Here is a 20113-nt window from a genome sequence, read left to right on the forward strand (position 1 = left end):
GTATTAGCCAAGTGATTAGCGGTGCCTGGTTTCCTCCAGACATGACGCTTGTCATTCAGGCCAAAGAGTTCAATCTTTGTTTTATCAGACCAGAAAATTTTGTTTCTCATGGTCTGAGAGTGCTTCAGGTGCCTTTTGGCAAACTCCAGGCGGGCTGTCATGTGCCTTTTACCGAGGAGCGGCTTCCATATGGCCGCTCTACAATATAGGCCCAATTGGTGGTGTGCTGCAGAGATGGTTGTTCTTGAAGGTTCTCCTCTCTTCACAGAGAAATGCTTGAGCTCTCTGAGTGATCATCGGGTTCTTGGTCACCTCCCTGACTAAGGCCCTTCTTCCCTGATCGCTCAGTTTGGCCGGGCAGCCCGCTCTAGGAAAAGTCCTGGTGGTTCCAAACTTTTTCCATTTACGGATGATGGAGGGCACTGTGCTTATTGGGACCTTCAATGCTGCAGAAATTTTTCTGTACCCTTCCCGAGATCTGTGCATCAATCCTTTTTTGGAGGGTTACAGGCAATTCCTTGGACTCCATTGCTTGGTTTGTGCTCTTACATGTACTGTTAACTGTGGGACCCTATACAGGTGTGTGCCTTTCCAAATCATGTTCAATCAACTGAATTTACCACAGGTGGACTCCAGTCAAGTTGTAGAAACATCTCAAGGATGATCAGTGTTAGGATGCACCTGAGCTCAATTTTGAATGTCATAGTAAAGGCTGTAAATATGTACATATGATTTTTTTTTTTCGTTTTTTTAATTTTTAATAAATTTGCAAAGATTTCAAACATACTTCTTTCACATTGTCATTATGGGGTATTGCTTGTACAACTTTGAGGAACATTGAATCAATTTTGTAATAAGGCTGTAACATAACAAAATGTATGTGTAAGCTGGACCAAGTCAAGTGTCAAAGAGATCAAAGCATATGAATCCATCTTGCAGAGAATTCACAAAAATGTCTGCTATCACACCACAACCTAATCACAAGTAGATCTGTAGTAGATGTTGACATGCCCCTCTGCACAGCTATTTACTGGGAAGATCAATGTACTGATCTTTCTCTGCCCCTTTGCTTACACACCCAACTGCAGTCTCCATCCCCAGTCCCGTATGCAGCAGAAAACAGAGGTCATGTGATCAATTATAAAAAAAATAAAAAGTATTTATAATATATACAAACGCAAAGAAATGTTTTGGATTGCATTTCTATTTTAAACTAAGTTGTTTTAACAGGTAAGGGCTCACATATACTTTAAGCCACCAGGAAGTACTAAGAGCCAGTTTGGGACTCAGCCCTACAATATCCACATATAACTTAAATATCCCTTTGGGGGATTAATTCTTTATGAGCCCTTATGAATTGTGTTACTGTGTGCTATTGTTTTTTTCCACGATGATGTTGATGTTAGATAACCGTCATGGCTCCTGGAAAGAAGACAGGAAAATCTGTAAAGGCCATTCAAGAGGAGAAGGTGCTATCGTACAAATTTCAAGAAATAGAGCAAAAAACCCTTTCTGAATCAGAAGAAGATACAACAGAAGGTATACAAGTCTCATTGCTGCTATATGGTGTATTGTGATTGTGATGTTGGTTTTACATATTTGCATGATTAGAGCTGCTCGGATCACTTTCACAGGAAACCCCATCGCCGGCTGAAAATTTTGATAACAGGATCGTGGCTGCTGCTGCAGCAGTCATGATCCTGGCATCACCATATATGTATGTACAGCTGTCAGAATAGGTTCACATTTAGTTACACCCTTATTTAAGGTATAACGTGTAACAAGTTGCTGTGAACCAGCAACATGTTACATGTTTTTTGACAAAGGTGAACTTAGCCTTTAACCTCCCTGGCGGTCTGATTATGTCAGAATTTTTGTGCTAAAAGCGGTACATTGTTTTACATGGAAATATGTTGTTTTATATTTTAGGCCTGTAATTCTTAGGAATAACCCACTTAAATCTGTCCAAACAAGAGTCTAGTAGACATCCTGGGTTTGATAAAGTTTGAAACAGGAAATCATAAATTTTAATAACCTCCCTAGCAGTATTCCCGAGTGTAGCTCGGGGTTAATATAGAGTACCAAAAGCGGTAACCCTGAGCCACACTCAGGATTACCCCACAATAAAGCTCACTTTCTCCTGCAATCTGCTGCTGTCCTCCCCTGCCATCCTCCAGTCATCCTCCCGCTGTGTGCTTGGCCGATGCCGGCACCTGTCTTCCGGTTCCCTTCTCTGTGAGCGTCACGACGCAGGGGGGTGGAACTGGCGGCAATTTCAAAAATGTAAATAAACCAAATGACATGATAAAAAGTTGTTATCCTAACGGATTACACTGTATCATGCTATTTCACCTGGTGGCATTTACAGTGCCCTGCCTGTGCTTTTCCACTTCTTTGTGCCTGGAAAATTGAGACCGACCACGGCGTCCAAAAAGCATTCTTTTTGCGCAAAAGCGCTTTTAGACGAACTGGAAAACAGTGACAGCGAAACGGAGTTACTTGAAGAACTGAGCGATAGCAATTTGTGGGAAATTTCGTCATCAGGTACGGAAAGTGACGACAGTGACGATTCAGATGCCTCTTTCTGGCATATAGAGCTCTGTTGGAAATTCTGAAGAATCATTTGATATACTTCCCAAATTTTTTTTAGTTTTGGTGCAGAATGAGAAGTTTCATCAAATTCTTCATTATTTTCAAAATACTCATTCTGCACCAAAATTAAAAAAAAATTGGGAAGTATATTAAATGATTCTTCAGAATTTCCAAAGGAGCTATGTGCCAGAAAGAGACATCAGAATTGTCGCTGTCGTCACTTTCCATACCTGACGACGAGATTTCTCACGAATCGCTATCGCTCAGTTCTTCAAGTAACTCAGTTTCACTGTCGCTGGTTTCCAGTTCGTCTAAAAGCGCTTTTGCGCAAAAAGAACGCTTTTCGGACGCCATGGTCATTCTCAAGTTTCCAGGCACAAAGAACTGGAAAAGCACAGGCAGGGCACTGGAAAAGTCACCAGGTGAAATCCTGTGGTGAAATGGCATGATACAGTGTAATCCGTTAGGATCACAACGTTGTATCATGTCATTTGGTGTATTTACATTTTTGAAATTGCCGCCAGTTCCACCCCCCCCCTGCGTCGCAACGCTCGAAGGGAAGGGAAGCGGAAGACAGGTGCAGAGCACACAGCGGGAGGATGGCTGGAGAACGGCGGGGATCGCAGGGGAAGATGAGTTTTATTGTGGGGTAATCCCGAATGTGGCTCGGGGTTATCGCATTTGGTTTATATTTATATATTGGTCTATATTAACCCCCAGCCACACTCGGGAATAACGCTAGGGAGGTTATAGTTTATTTGTGAGACTAACTGGTTGCAAATAGCTGACTACATTCAAAATATCTACACCCACAATAAAATGGATATATCTTGCTGTGAGCTGTAACAATCCAAACACCCCAATGATCAAAGAATAGGAAGATCCACACTGTCACTACATGTAAGTGGTCAATGCATATTTGAGGGACACTCCTCCAGTGTAAATCATCCACTGTTCACAGGGACTCTTCCAAATGATGCAAATCTTAAGAGCTTCAATCACATGTAAAATACTCTATTTAAAAATTCACATAAAAGCCAGCATAAAACTTACAAAAGATGCTGTCGGCACTCTCCAACAGTGTGTAACGTCAGAATACAAACTCCGCCCAAGTTAACACCTGTGGATATACTATTGGAAGAAACACATTGAGTGGAGTTAGCAGTGGTGGAACTACCAGGGTTGCAGCAGTCACACTTTGAGACTGGGCCCTGGATTTCCGCCACTGTGGGGGGGCCCGCTGGCCGCTGCCGCCTCTAGGCAATATGTCCCGGACATAGTTGTACACTGTGGGTGCCACCCGCCACCGCTACTAATTGCAGGCATCATGTCAGTTGGAACATTATACACTCACTGTGCCTGAGTGAACACTCCCTGCTACTGGCACAGCACTCCACCCATTCCTCCAAGTAGATCAATGTCAGGGGAGCCAATGTGAAGACAGAGTCCCCATGTCGAGAGAGCTGCTACTGGAGGCACTGTGAAGCCAGGCTGAGAGCACTGAGCAAGGAGGGGGATCGATTGACGCAGAGAATAGATGGGTGCCAGTGTCACCATCCCATCCCCCACTGATCTCATCCCTCCCACCATCCCATCCCCCCCACCATCCCTCTGCCAGTGATCCCATCCCTCTTCCCCTGATCCCATCCCTCCCACCATCCCATCTCCCTCACCATCCTCTGCCACTGATCCCATCCCTCTACCACCATTCTATTCCCCCACCATCCCTCTGCCACTGATCCCATCCCTCTGCCACTGATCCTATCCCTCTACCACTGATCCCATCCCTCTGCCCCTGATCCCATCCCTCCACCACCATCCCACCCCCGCACCATCCCTCTGCCTCGGATTCCATCCCTCTGCCCCTGATCCCATCCCTCCCAACATCCCATCCCCCTCGCCATCCCCCTGCCACTTATCCCATCCCTCTACCACTTCCCATCCCCCCCCCACCATCTCTCTGCCCCTGATCCCATCCCTCCACCATCAGCCTATCTCTCCACCTCCATCCCACTGCCACTGATCCCATCCCTCTGCCCCTGATGCCATTCCTCCACCATCATTCTATCCCCCCCCCACTATCCCTTTGCCCCTGATGCCATCCCTACACCATCATTCCATCTCCTGCCACTGCCACTGATCCCATCCTCCACCACCATCTCTCAGCCACTAATTCTATCCCTCCACCACCATCCCTCTGCCACTGGTGTCATCCTCCCCACCACTATCCCTCTGCCACTGACCCCCCCCCCCCCCCCCCACCGCCATTGATCCCACCACCACCACCACTGATTCTATTCCCCTGCCAACCACTACTTCCCCTGATCCCAAGGGGACATTCAGGAGGATGTAAGGGGGCACTCTGGAGGTACTGTTTTAATACCTCCAGAGTGCTCCCTTACATCCAGGGTCTTAAAGGTCGCACTTGCGACTGGGCCCTGGCGTTCTACCACTATGTGGGAGCCTCAAGACAGCAGGAGGGGGCCCGCTGCAAAACATAAGAAAGGGCCTTGGGATGGGGTCAGGAGGGGGGGGGACCTTCATGTTTTTTTGCACCAGGGCCCTTAAGGTTGTAGTTACGCCTCTTGGAGTTAGCATGCTGACATTACATTCTTACAGGTGATTGTCTTTTGTACGTTTTAGAGCCGGTTCACACTTCTGCGTGTGCCGGGTTCGCATGTCATGTCGGAGCGCACTGCTCCGACATGACATGCGATCAGCTGTGCGGTGCGAGTTTAGCCATACAGTTTGTATGGCTAAATTCGCACCGCACCCGCAGCAAAGACGCACAGGAGGCATTTTTGCTGCCGCATCAGGATCGGATCGCACAGCGGTTCACACTTGTGCGATCCGATCCTGTGCGAACTGCACGATCGCACTGCGATATGCGATCAAACTGGGGGTGTCGTTAAGATTACATTGACACCCCCAGCGGATCGCATATGGCAGTGTGAACTGCCGGGGGTGCGTGTGCGATGCGGGAAGGCTGCGAATTCGCAGCCTTCCCGCATCGCAATAGTGTGAACCGAGCCTCATGCTGGCTATTATATGAATGCTTTAAAAAAAAAAAAACCGTATTCTACAGTATCACATTATTGAAGCTATTTATTTTTATTTGCATCTTAGGGGAGAGTGCCTTTGATATTTACTAACGTTGAGCAGTGGATGATATACAGTGTGTATAAAAGATATACCGCGCTAACAATGATGACCTGCAGCCAGCAAAAAATTAAAGACAATTCGTAACAACCAATAATAAAAGTAATGCAGCGCTGCATTATTTTTATTATTGACGATATACAATGGAAGAGCATAACACAAACGCACACTGACTCCTTACATTCAGTGAGTTCCTGCCATTTGGTGGCGGTGGTGTCCTCCCACATGGGTCTCCTTATCCCTTGATTGTTGGAGGTATTTGGATTCTTACAGCCCACAGTGAGACCTACCGTATATACTCGTATAAGCCGAGTTTTTCAGCATGTTTTTTCATGCTGAAAGTGCCCCCCGAGTCACTGGCTTCACTGTGTTTTTAAAAATGGCGCCGACGTGTCACTGCGCATGTGCGGCATGCCAGGGAATAGCCGAACGTGTTGGGGTTTTCCCAAGCATCGGCGGCGCATTTGCAGTGACGTAGTATTGGCGCTGGGCGGCACGATTTTTAAATCGAAAGCGGCTCACCGACAGGTAAGTGAGACTCCTCCGCAGCCCCTGCATTTCCTCATGCAGTGCTGCGGGCATAGTACAGGACATTCTCCTGTACCATGCCCGCAGCACTGCATCTCCTGTGCCATGCCTGTACTTACTGTGCCATGCCTATACCTACTGTGCCATGCCTGTACTTACTGTGCCATGCCTATACCATGACCTGTGCCATGCCTGTACCATGACCTGTGCCATGCCTGTACCATGACCTGTGCCATGCCTGTACCATGACCTGTACCATGACCTGTGCCATGACCTGTGCCATGCCTGTACCATGACCTGTGACATGCCTGTACCATCACCTGTGCCCTGACCTGTGCAATGCCTATACTATGACCTGCGCCATCTCCTGTACCATGCCCGCAGCCCCTGTTTTGGGTCTCATTGTGGTCCAGTTGGGTCCAGTAGCTGCTGCATTTCCCACCCTAGGCTTATACTCGAGTCAATAAGTTTTCTCTCTTTTTGTGGTAAAATTAGGGGTCTCGGCTTATATTCGGGTCGGCTTATACTCGATTATATACGGTATCTATTTTGTTATGGATGTGGACATTTTAAACTTTATTTATAATGCATCACAAAATGACACGCCATTTAAGTTTCCACACAGCTGTACACTATGCTACGGTGACATGTTGTGCCTTACAGTGCACTGTGGTAAAATGTAGCACAGCCTGTGACTGGACAGTGAAAGAAGCAGCAGCAGCACATGAGCTCATTTCTGTCACCCTTATTTTTCTTATCAATGTGCTTCTTGTCATCACATGAACTCATTGGCTCCTTGTGCTGTTTCTTCCTCTCATACTCCAGCCCTGCTGTACAAGAAATGCAGGAGGCTAATACAAAGTCAAATTCAGGTATTTAAGCTGCATACACTAAAAAAAATAAATAAATAAATAAGCAAACATTTAAAGTAGGTGCAAAGCCAGCATGTAACCCTAGCCTATGTGGTACCTCCAATAGTACTCCTTCACTCTCTTATCTTTGACCAATTAAATGGAAACTTAAATTCCTTCCTATTTTATTGTTTACATACGGTCACATGACCGCTAAGCTGGCCATACACTGATTGAAATGTAGCTGGTCCAGCAGAGGCACAGCCTAGAACTGGAACTAAAGCCATGAGAAGGAAAACAGCAAGATCACCAGGTAATCTATTGATTTTAATAAAGGCTAATTTGAAGAAGCATCATGTGAATGCACACAGATTATGGGAACCCTGAACAATAAAGATTTTTATTTTTGCCAGGAGAGACACTTTATGTATTAAAGTGGAATTCCAGGATAAAACTGTCTAATCTTAAAACTACTCCCACCCCCTTTCTAACACCTATACTAATTATGTTGTAAATGAAAGATACATATAATTACCTATTCTCAGGTGGCTCCAGTCAAGTTACGTGATCTTGCATATGTCAGCAAGCACAGGCTACAGGGAGAGGAAATATTGCTCCAATGGCTGGAATGCCTGAACATTACCATCCATTGCCAGAGCTTCCTCCTCCTCCCTGAGGCCACTGCGGCCTGAGAATAGGTAAATATATAAGTCTTCCTTCTACAGGGTATTTAGAAGAAGGATGGGAGCAGTTTTAAAATGAGTTTTAATACAGTATTCCACTTTAATGATTACGGAGTTACATACATTTGTGTGTTCTATATCTGCAAGGAGATTAGGTTTAATGTAAGAACCACTGAAATCTCATACACTATTAATGGTAGCTCTTATTTGAAGGTGAATAGTCCTAAAACTAACAAAGATGAAAATCAGTTTTCTGTGTTTTTTTTTTTTTTTCTGAAGTGCTTATTTTACATGGTGCAGGTTTATGTTTTCAGTTCAATCATTTTTATTGAGTTTTGCATGAAATAAAATAAAATGGGTGAACAAAATATAACCTAGCAATTCCTTGCATACATTTAGCAGAAGAGTGGTAAACAAATATTACAGAACTGTGTCTTGCATTTACATTCAGCCAAGGTATATATTAGCCACTTCCGGACCGCTTTAGGGCTGCAACTAACGATTAATTACTCTGTCGACTAATCTATCGATTATTTTTACGATTAGTCGACTAATCTAACGATTATTTAAATTTTTTGTTTTTTTGCTTAATCTAGTGTTCTTTCTTTGATTAGTTAAATAATCATTTGAATAACTTTACAAAAAATGATACGTACAACTTCTAATATAATATTTCAACTTTTATTAAAGTTTTTCCAAAAAATACTTCAATGTGGTTGAAGTTTCAGTGGCAAAAATAAAATGTAAACAACACTTTAACATCAGGCAGGAATAATGCCATTAATTCAAAATGCCATATAAATTATAAAGCACTGCAGTGCTCAACAACACTAACTTGTGCAACTGTGCAAAAATACAAGAGACACATAAAGTGCCAAACACTTTAGGGCATCAGGCATGAAAAATGCCATATCTTCTGCCTAACACTTTAACTTCTTTAAACTACAAGTCAGCTCTCTGCCTTCAGGTAATCTTTTGCTGTATTGGCCATTATTTTTGGCCATTACTTTTGCACAGTGTTGAGGGGTGCTTTTGTTGGACTAGTTGGCTCCTTTAAAACTTGGTTACTTTTTAGGTATGTTTTCCATATACAGTGTTTGACCAGTATTTTTTTGGTGTGTGTGTTACTTGTAAATGTAAAACATACCTAAAAACTAACATAGTTTTAAAGCAGCCAAGTCCAACCAAAAGCAAGCACCGCTCAACACTGTGCAAATTATAATGGCCAATACTGAGGAAAGATTACCTGAAGGCAGCCAACAGCCATCTTGTAGTTTAAAGAAGTCCAACAATACAACCCAAGAGAGTGCAACAGGTACAGGTTGGGGGCCTGTACCTATAATATAGTATTTCAATGGAGGAAGGTTAGCATATCGACATGCTCTGCAGTTAGGCTTGCTCTTTTTTTAGTCACAATGTTGCCAGCAACTGAGAAAAGCCTTTCAGATGGGGTTGATGTTGCAGGCACACAGAAGTAACTCTTTGCCAGCATGGCCAAGATGGGGAAACCTCCCTTCATTTTCCTTCCACCATTTCAGTGGATTGTCTTTCTTTGGAATGGCCTGCTCACTAAAGTACATGTGTATCTCATTCCTCACAACTTCACTGTGAATTTCTGGATCTTGGATGTGACCAGTGTCATCCTCACCATTACTGTGGTGTTCATCTGAATCTGAACCGAAAGAGTCCAACATAGACACTTGCCTCTTTTCTGAAAGTTTCATGTCTGGACTCATTGCACTGGCTGACTGAACCTGTTCCTCACATTGACGTTGATGTGTTTGCTCTTCCTCATATCTTCTTTTCTCTTCAAGAGCTTGGACCTTGAGGTGAACTTTTAAACTATCCTCTGCTGCCAGGAATTTTAGCTTGCGGAATCTGGGGTCCAGGGCTGCTGCAATAAGACATATATTTTCTCCTCCGTCATTTCTGAATTTGGTTTCCCTCTCCCATCTTGTGGTCATCTCCTGTGCAGCCACATTTTGGAAAGCCTTGACTGCCGTTATCTCGCAAATTGAGCTCTGTATGGATTTCTGGAGGCCTTTTACCAAAGGAGGTAGAGCGGAACCAGTCACATAGGACTCTCCACTCAAGAAAACAGTAGCACACTCAAAAGGCTTCAAGACTTGTTCCACTTCCTCAAGTAAGCTCCACTGATCATGTTTTAAATCCAGGAAGCGCTTCCCTTGTGGTGTGACATCAGGATCGGAAAGTGTGGCAGTCACAGGCCACCTCTGTTCAAGCAGGCCACTGATCAGCTGGTTAGCAATGTTTTCAGCTGTGTGGCGATCTTCAAGTGGCATAGTGGTCAGATTGTAGGATGTGAGCTTCCAGTCTTCATTAATGAAGTGGCATGTGACACCCAAGTATGCCTCTGTGGCAATACTGGTCCATGCGTCTGTGGTGAGAGCTATTTTGGATTTGACATCTTTGATTGACGCTTTCAATCTTTCAAAATTCTCCTCATATTTCCTCTCCATCAGCTTCGTGAAATGGGACCTGGAGGGAAGTTTGTATCCTGGGTAAAATGTGCTGATCATCTCACGAAATCCTTGACCGTCTACAATAGAAAGAGGTCTCATATCTTTTACAATCATGTTGAGTATGCTATTGGTAAGTGTAATGGCCACTTGGGGTGTGCAAGCAGTGACATCCTTTTTATGAAAGTAGAAATCAACAATAATAATAATTAATAATAATAATTAATAACATTACCAATTTACACATCTATGAATGCTCAGCCTCAACGCTAACAATATTAATTGTATTTTTTCTAGTAGAATTTTGAGATATCCATGGCCAATGTTGTAATTAATAATGCTGCAGAGTGCAGTGACAGTCAAAATAGCTCTCAGGTGTGCTGGTGGTCATGGTCAGATCATTGCACTTGTTGTCAATCATGACCTGAGGGATCCACAAGACAGACACTGAGGGCTGCAAATGCAAAATGCCTTGTAGTCCATTTAAGAAAAGTGAGCTGGCCCGGCCTAAGCAATCATCAGCTAGCAATGCATTAATTAATATTGTTGAAATTAGTAGTACTAGTACTTACAAAGATGGCTCGTCCTTTGTGGTCAGTGCGCCAGGATGCTTTCTTCTGAGGTGCTCATGCATAGCAGTTGTGCTGCCGTGGTATGCCATTTCACTTTTGCAAAGGGAACAGAGGACCATTTTATTTGGCCTCTGCTGAAAGTATTCCCATACCCTTCATGACCGTGATCGGGCTCTCGCTGTCTTTTGTACTGGTGGTGTGCTGCTGGAACTGCTGCTGGAAGCCTTTTGTACTCTGCTGCTGGACGTGGAACCGCTGCTGCTGCTGGCTTTTTCTCCCCCAGGATCAGATGTCGCCATTACCGCTGCTGTTCCGCTATTTTAATGCAACTCGCGTGAGATGCGTGTGACGTCACGTCACGTGCTGACGCGTCGACGCTTTTTACGCACGTCGACGATTTTTTGTAGTCTACTACGTCGACGCGTCGTGGCAGCCCTAGACCGCTTACTTTCTATTTACTGCGGCAGGCTGGCTCGTACAGGCAAAACTATGTAGGTCTATGTAGCTCGCCTGTGGGCAGCTAGGGGGCGAGCATGCGAGTGCTAGGGGGCCAGTGCGGGTGTCAGGCGCCCGATTGCCGCCTGACACCCGCAATCGTTCCCCGCTGAGAGAGAAGGATGGTCGGCTGTTGTAAACACAGCCGACTGTCCTTCTCCCTGGGATGATGACAGAGCTCATGTGATCCTGCTATATAGGATCGCATTTCTCTGTGATCATTTCACAAGCCACGCCCCCCCCACAGTTAGAATCACTCCCCTAGGCTCACAATTAACCCCTTGATCACCCACAGGGTTACCCCCTTCCCTGCCAGTGTCATTATTACAGTAACAGTGCATATTTGTAGCACTGATTACTGTGGTAATGTCACTGGTACCCCCAAAAGTGTCAAAAATGTCAGTTAGGGGTCCAATCTGTCCACCGCAATGTCACAGTCCCGCAGAAAATCGCAGATTGCCGCCATTACTAGTAAAAAAAAAACAATAAAAATGACATAAATCTTTCCCGTAGTTAGTAGACGCGATAACTTTTGCGCAAACCATATCAAAATACGCTTATTGCTATTTTTTTTTTTTTTTAAATATAAAATATGTAGCAGAAAACAAATTGGCCTAAAATGTTAAAATTTAGATTTTTACTTTTTTTTTTTTTTTGAGAATGTCATATAGCAGAATGTGAAAAATTTTTTTTTTTTTTTTTTTTTTTTTTTTCCAAAAGGGAGCTGAATACAAATGCACACCACACTTTTCAGATATTTATTTGTAAAAAAAATATTGAAAACCATTTATCATTTTCCTTCCACTTCACAATTATTTTCCACTTTGTGTTGGTCTATCGCCTAAAATCTCAATGAAATACATTTACGTTTTTGGTTGTAGCATGACAAAATGTAGAAAATGTCAAGGGGTATGAATACTTTATCAAGGCACTGTATCAACAGTAGCTCTTGTGTGAAGGTGAATAGTCCTAAAACTTTTAAAGAATAAAAATCAGTTTTCTGTGTGGTTTTTTTCTAAAGTGCTTATTTTATATGATGCAGGTGTATGTTTTATTACTTTGTGACTTAAATAATTAGCAAAGTAACAATATTTTAACAAAGTAACTTTTTTGTTTTCCCTCAGTTTTCATACTATATTTTAACAGCACCCAAGATTTTTTGGACTGTTACATTTTTATGTATAACCGAATGCATTTTAGGCCCACAATTACACCTGCGCGTTCCAGGAATGCACGCAAAAATGGTTGCAGTGCCATTATTTCATAATGACATCCCAAACGCAGCCAGCAGTCGTGCATTTTTGCACTCTACAAAACACACAAAGCTTTATGCATGAAAAGGTTCTGTAGCTTCTTTGGTGTGTTTGACACACACACACACACACACACACACACACACACACACACACACACACACACACACATTCAAGTAATCGGGCTGCCTATGCGTGACACACCTAGAACTCACATAAAAGAAAAACTAGCGTTCACCTATGCTAGGTGTGAATGGGGCCTTACAGTGCAAATAATTTCTAGGTTTCTTTGTTTTTATTTTTAAATACAGAAAAGACTCCAGGTTTTGAGAAACATGGAAAAAAACGTCCTGCATCTGTTACAGATCAAGGAATAGAAGAAGAACATGTGGGGTAATATTATTTTTAGAGCAATAGGGCTGCAACGTCTGATATCATCTTCTTTTTAGTTATCAGCTCTTCTACTAAAAACAGCTGTATATTAAAGGAGAAGTATGGGCAAAGCTCTTTTGGCCCAACTTCTCCTATGGGTCACAGGAGCACACTAATGCCTCGTGCACACAATGAGATTATCAGACAAATGATTGTCTGTTTTTTTGTTGCATGCTAGTCTCATATAAAAAATGAAGAGGTTACTAAAGTTATGAAAATTCTCGTATGACAGAATACAACTTGGGAAGTGAGGTAATGTGTTGTATTGCATTGTAATGTATTATTTCCGGTGGTTTCTGAGCATGCATGGTCTTGGAGAATTACTGTACTGATTAAACAAAAACGTACGATCTGGTATCGTAGGAGAATAATGTTGTGCTTGTCCCTTATTTTTGGATGAACTGTCATTTGATGTGATTTTTGTCATCTGATTTTCTGATCGTGTATAACTAAGCATTAGTTCTGCAGTTTTGTGATCCAGATTCAGCCAACAGCAGGCTAAAGTCCACTGTTGGCTGACTAACCAATAATGTCAGGATCCGTCCAGATGCCTGATTGACAGCCTCCTGAGCCAGCCACTCTTGACCACTCCACAGTCTGGCGATCTAGTGAGCGCTGGAGAGGCAGAGCACAGAGCAGTGACTTAAAGTCACCACTCTGTGCTTGGAGCGGATCTGAGAATTGGGTGATCAGCGTTCTCTGATTGCTGAAGTGCTCTTGCAAATGCCCTTGCCCCTTCACTCCCCCAAATACTGGCTCAACGCCATTGTCTCTTCCATCCCTGTATAAGGAGCACACTGTACATGTAGATATGATTTACTTCAATGTATCCTCTTAGAACAGTGGTTCTTAACCTGGGTTCGATCGAACCCCAGGGGTTCGGTGGGTCAGTCTCGAGGGTTCGGCACACCCTCCGCTAGTACCACTTCGCTGTCAGGGACTATTTCTCCAGTTTCGGGCATGTCCTTCGCTCCCGCTCCGTCATCATGGAAATACATAACATCCAGTGGCATAGCGTGGGGGGTGCAGAGGGGGCCGGTCGCACCATCTGGGGGGGGGGGGGGCGCATCCGCTCCGGAGTGTCATGTCACTCACTCTGTCATGATAGGCTGGCCGCTGCCGCCCGCTGAGTCTGCTCGCACTCGCAGCTCTCTCTGCCCCTGGCTCACTCTCACTGCTGGCTGTGCAGCTCGGCTCCCGACCGAATCCGATCCAGCCGGAGCCGGCGTCGCCCACTGTGGAGTGGGGGGGGGGACAGGCCAGGCGTGCGGTGCGGAGAGGGACTGTCTGGGGGAGGGACTAACCCGTACAGCGGCCGCCCAGCGCAGCGCGGGAGAGAACCACCAGGCCAGGCAGCCGCAGCAGCAGAAGAAGCCGGCAGGCGAGAGGCCAGAGAGCCAGTGGTGACAGTGGTGCTGCAGCCTGCAGGAGGAAAACCTAGCCTGTGATCGGGAGTCGGGACACAGGTGAAAAAAAAGGTAGGACTGGAGTAGTACTGGCTGTACTAGTCTAGTGACTGACTGTCTGACTGTGTGAGAACACTGAGAAGACTATGTAAAGGGGATCTATTTTATGGGAAACCTGGCCTGCTGTAAGGGGGGAGATCTAAATGGGGGACGGGACCTCACCTCACCCTGGCCTGCTGTAAGGGGGGATCTATATGGGGGACATGATCCCCCATATAGATCCCCCCCTTACAGTAGGCCAGGGTGAGGTGAGGTCCCCCATATAGATCCCCCCCTACAGCAGGCCAGGGTGAGGTTAGGTCACTCTGGGGTCCCCCATATAGATCCCCCCTACAGCAGGCCATGGTCCGGACCTCACCTCACCCTGTCCTGCTGTAAGGGGGGAGATCTATATGGGGGACGGGACCTCACCTCACCCTGGCCTGCTGTAAGGGGGGATCTATATGGGGGACCTCACCCTGGCCTACTGTAAGGGGGGATCTATATGAGGGACCAGGTCCCCCATATAGATCCCCCCCTTACAGCAGGCCAGGGTGAGGTGAGGTCCCGTCCCCCATATAGATCCCCCCTTACAGCAGGCCAGGGTGAGGTAACATGAGACATGATAATGACATGAGAGTGGCACTTGCCAAGATAAAGCCACGCATTTCTGAACTGGTCTCTGAAAGACAACAGCAGAAGTCACACTAATTTGCAGTAAATATTCATTATTATGTTTTTGTTTTTGTGTGAATCATGTTTTAATGGTTTTGTTCTTTGTTCTTAATGGTTTTGTTAATTTTGTGCACCTATGTATAAATATATACCTAAAATAATATATACCTATGTTTTGAATTTGAAAAAATCATATTTTATTTTTCCAATTAAGAAGGGTTCGGTGAATGCGCATATGAAACTGGTGGGGTTCAGTACCTCCAACAAGGTTAAGAACCACTGTCCTAGAACTATCACTACTAGCTCCCACCCTCAGCTCACAAGTTCACCTGCAAATACCAGCATTCTCTTAGCCCAGCTTCACCTTTTGTCTTTTGCTTAGCAGCACGTTATTTCTGTAAGTATTACTTAGCAGTGGTTCTGTGTAATATTCTAGAAAATATTACTACCTTCCATCCCCAGTTCAGCAATTCCCTTACAATTAATAATTTCTCCAATACTCAACATAGCAGCACACATTTCCTTTCTGAGTTGTCCCAGAATTGTTTCCTAGATGTTCTCTTTCAGCTGAAGAGATAGGTTAGTATGCAGTTGTCAAAATATTTTACTGTGCGCTTCTCTCTTTTAGTGGTGAAGTACAAAACATGTTGGAAAGATTTGGAGGCAAGTACTGTGTTAATCATTATTTCTAATGTCTTCATCAGTTAGCTTGAGGCAGTGATTATTTTCTTCTAGACATTGTTTTAACTGCACTTCATAAAATCTTCCAATACAGCGGATATTAGCAAAGCACTTGTAGCAAAACGAAAGAGGTTGGAGATGTATACAAAGGCTTCTCTAAAGACCAGCAGCCAAAAAATTGAACATGTTTGGAAAACACAGCAAGAACAAAGGTAGGATACATACCTAAAGCTGGCTATATGTTGCTTGATAGTAATGTATAATTTGCACAGGCGTTTATTTGCATTCATCCCTTACATGTCCAACCGTTTTTCTGACATTTGTTGCTTACAAGTTAAATTCAGTATTTGCTTGAAAATTACTCAAAACCCCCAAACATTATATATATAATTTTAGCAGAGACCCTAGAAAATAAAATGGCGATCGTTGCAATATTTTATGTCACATGGTTTATGCACAGCGGTCTTTCAAATGCAATTTCTTTTGGAAGAAATACACTTTCATTTATAAAAAAAAAAAACTTTTTTTGTATAACGTGAACGATGATGTTACGCTGAGTAAATAGATACCTAACATGTTGTGCTTTAAAACTGCACACACTCGTGGAATGGCGACAAACTACGGTACTTTAAAATCTCCATGGGCGGTGTTTTAAATTTTTTTTTTTTAACGATTACCTGTTTTGAGTTACAGAGGTGGTCTCATGCTAGAATTATTGCTCTTACTCTAATGATTGCATCGTTACCTCCATTTGTGGTTTGAACACCTTTTACATATGCGGACGCAACTTGCATATGCGTTCGCTTCTGTGTGTGAGCACGGAGGGACAGGCCGCTTAATTTTTTTTTTTTTTATTTATTTTTTTCATTGTCCCTTAAAAAAAATTTTTTTTGATTGCTGTCTCAAGGAATGTAAATCCCTTGTGGCGATAATAGGCAGTGACAAGTACTCTTTATAGAGGGATCTGGGGTCTAAGGGTGTTTTCACGAGTTGGATTGCTCCCCCCTCCCCCTGCCCCCGATGGACAGTGTTCACATTTGATTTTTGTATCCAAACCGCAGTACACTTGTGTCATCAATCTGCATCCGGCGCGTACTCATGTTGCTTGGCAAAGGCTGTAAACGAGAATGTGCCAAAATGGATAGAATTGCTTGCTTTGGTACGATTGCGTTATCAGTACCCGGAAGTGATGTCATAACATCGCTACTCAGTTTTTACATCAGAGACCCAATCAAAGCCAAATCCGACTTTGTTCCGGTCTTCGTCCAGCCAACGCATGTAAGACCCGGGCGAGCCACGGAAGGTGGCAGAGGGGGGGATATCCCATACCACTCCTTGTATAAATTTCTTTTTATTCATTTTAAAGAAAAAGACACAATAAAACATAGGAGCCATGCAGGTCGAAAACAAAAACACGAACAGCCGGCAACAAGCCAGTGGAAGTGCAGGAATTTAAAGTGGATTAAACGATCCTAGCAGAAACTAGGTAGGTAAATGGATAATACCACATATCATCCCAATCATCTCCATCCAAGTCCGGCACCTCCTCCACCCACTTCTCCCTGCACCTACACATTGCCAATGGGAGGGTGACAAACAGCTCCTTGTAGAGCTCCGACAGTGGCTTCCTCTTGTCCTCAGCCTGCACAACAGTCTCTAGTGCGGCAGTTTTAATCTCAATGCGAGAAGAGCCAAACTGTGCAAGAAAAGCATGGCGTAGCTGGAGGTATTGGAACAGGTATGAATTTGACGGATTAAATTGGGCTTACAGGGTGTCAAAGGGGTAAAGTTCCCCGCCGGACGTAACCTCACCCAGCGTCTTGACCCCCCTCGATGTCCATATGACAGGGTCAGGTATCGAGTGAAGATGAGGATTCCGCCACGGGGGGGGGGGGGCTGGAGACAACCCAGACGCTCCGGGCTCCACCAGTGCCCGCATCTGGTCCCAGGCTTTGATAGGCACGCATCGTCCCCATCAGGGGAAAATTGGCCCCAGAGCCATGATGCAGAAGGAGATGGAGACTCTCGTACGAGCCCAAAACAGCCGTCTCCACCGTGGTAGAATCCCCATCATCACCCCGAAGCCACCTGCATGCAAACACCCCTGGTCCCGTCAAAAAATACTTGTATAAATCAGGCAAACGAGTCCCCCGTCCCCATGGTTCCTGAAGCACCTTGAGGCCTATTCTAGGAGAACTACCCCAGAAAAAAGAGCCTATCAGGCCATTCACCCTTCGGAAAAACGAACGGGGTACCCACACTGGTGAATTCCGGAGAAAAAATACAGGAAGACTGGGGGAATTTTCATTTTAACAAGATTGATACGCCCCAAAACCGACAATGGTAGGTTCCTCCGCCCTCCGTTTAAGAACATAACAGTAGGGGCAGCAGATTTAGACTGAGGTAGTCCGCCACTCTAGCAGAGACCCGGACCCCCAGATAGGTAAAATTGGTAACCCACTAAAGTGGCAACGTCACATCGGCCGCACCCTGGGTGCCAGGGACAAGTGGCAGAATTATGGACTTGTCCTGAGTCCCGAGAATTTAGCAAACATATCCAAAATAGTAAAGACCGCCTGTAAAAATCGACCGGGGTCACGCAAAAACAAACAACATATCATCAGCGTAAAGTTCTAGGCATTCCCTAATCGAACCAACCTTTGGAGAAGTGCGCAGTGCTATGGCCAATGGTTCTATCATTAAGGTGAACCGTCTGGTCTATGTCCAATAGTGAGGGGAGCACCACAGCCAGCCTGGTAGCCAAGACATTTGTCAGGATTTTCAAATCCGCATTAAGCAGAGCTTTGGGACGGTAAGATGAGCAGAGAGTATGGTTCTTACCTGGTTTGGGCAGGAGAACAACATACGCTTCCAGCATGGACCCCGGCAGCGCCCCCCTTTCAAAACACTCAGCATACAGGGATTAAAGTCTGGGGGCAAGGGAGTCCGAGTATTGCCGATACCATTCCACCAGGAACCCATCCGGACCCGGAGATTTATGGAGGGGAAAAGAGAGAATAGCTGTCTCAATCTCCCGCAGAGTAATGTCATTTTCCAACCAGGCCCTATCATCCCCCTCCAAAGCCGGCACCAGAAGAGCAGAAAGAAGCTGCTCTAGCTCCCCCTGGTCATACGCCGGCAAAGGGTGAGTACACTTCAGCATAATAATCAACAAAGATCTGCATAATTGTCTCGGGGTCCCTGACCAGATCCCCAGTACATGACATAATACAAGGGACACTGACCGGGGCCCACTGATCCGCACACCAGAAAAGCCATCAGCCTACCAATCTTGTCTCCTTTTTCAAAGAGTGACTCCGCTCTATGTAGTATATTGGCGTGTGCAAAGTCGGTATCCAACAAAGCTAATTGATGTCTAGCTGCCTCCAGGGCCGCATAGGCGGCAGACCCAGACGCCTGTAATGTCTCCCTCTCAGCATTCGCCTCTTTACGAGCCGCCTTGATGGCAGAAATCTAATGCCCCCGCAATATGCATACACTTGGGGCTCCACCTGCTGTGTCACCCGCTCAACTTGTAACCAGCCCGGAGACAGGCGCCGTGCACACCTGTCTGCCAACTTAAGGGTTAGCAGTAAGGGGTTGTGGTTCGACAGACCACCCGCTAGATATGCAGCATTCCGCACAAGACGCAGGCAACTCTCATTTGCGAAGGCCAGGTCAATCCTGGACGCCATCCTGTGGACCCCAGACCAGCAGGAGTAACCTCGTACCCCAGAGTTCTTCCAGCGCCAAAGCTTAGTAAGCTGTGCCGCGGCGACCCATGATACCAACTCCGGGGCAGCCAGTCTCCGCGGATTAGAGGGGTCCAGTCCGCCATCCAGGATAGCGTTGAAATCCCCCGCCATGAGTAGGGGGCGGTGCATATAAGGAGCCAAAGTCTCCAAAAGGTGAGATAAAAAACTGTGGCTGAAAGGGTGGAGGCAGGTAGACACTCAATATCACCATCGCGTGTTGATGGACATCCAATACAACAATAGCATATCGTCCTCCAGGATCAGTAATCACTTTCTGAATGGAGCAGGGCACACTCTTACCAAGCAGAATAGATACTCCTCGGGCATAGGTGGAATATGTAGCGTGGAACATACGCTGGATCCATGGCCTTTTTAAAGAGAGCACCCTGCCCCCATCCAAATGAGTCTCCTGGAGGAGGACAACATGAGTGTAGCAGAATGGACACTAAGAGTGTGGTTTGTGTTGGAAGAGTGAGGGAGCAGTGGCCCTCAGGAGATGGGTGGGGGTTTGT

At 45.1% G+C, this 20113-nt stretch overlaps 1 protein-coding gene across 1 annotated transcript in view; it reads left to right on the forward strand.

Moving 5' to 3' along the window:
- The first annotated feature begins 1406 nt into the window (after nucleotides 1-1406).
- Nucleotides 1407-20113, forward strand: part of SYCP3 (synaptonemal complex protein 3) — a 70097-nt gene continuing 51390 nt past the window's right edge. Inside the window, exons 1-4 of the mRNA XM_082256747.1 lie at nucleotides 1407-1547; nucleotides 12918-13006; nucleotides 15794-15837; nucleotides 15941-16058. Of these exons, the coding sequence (XP_082112873.1) occupies nucleotides 1416-1547; nucleotides 12918-13006; nucleotides 15794-15837; nucleotides 15941-16058 (383 nt within the window). The 5' untranslated portion in view covers nucleotides 1407-1415. The remainder of the gene's footprint in view (nucleotides 1548-12917; nucleotides 13007-15793; nucleotides 15838-15940; nucleotides 16059-20113) is intronic.

Source organism: Pelophylax lessonae (assembly GCF_965119305.1).
Source record: "Pelophylax lessonae genome assembly, chromosome: 4".
Lineage (NCBI taxonomy): Eukaryota > Metazoa > Chordata > Amphibia > Anura > Ranidae > Pelophylax > Pelophylax lessonae.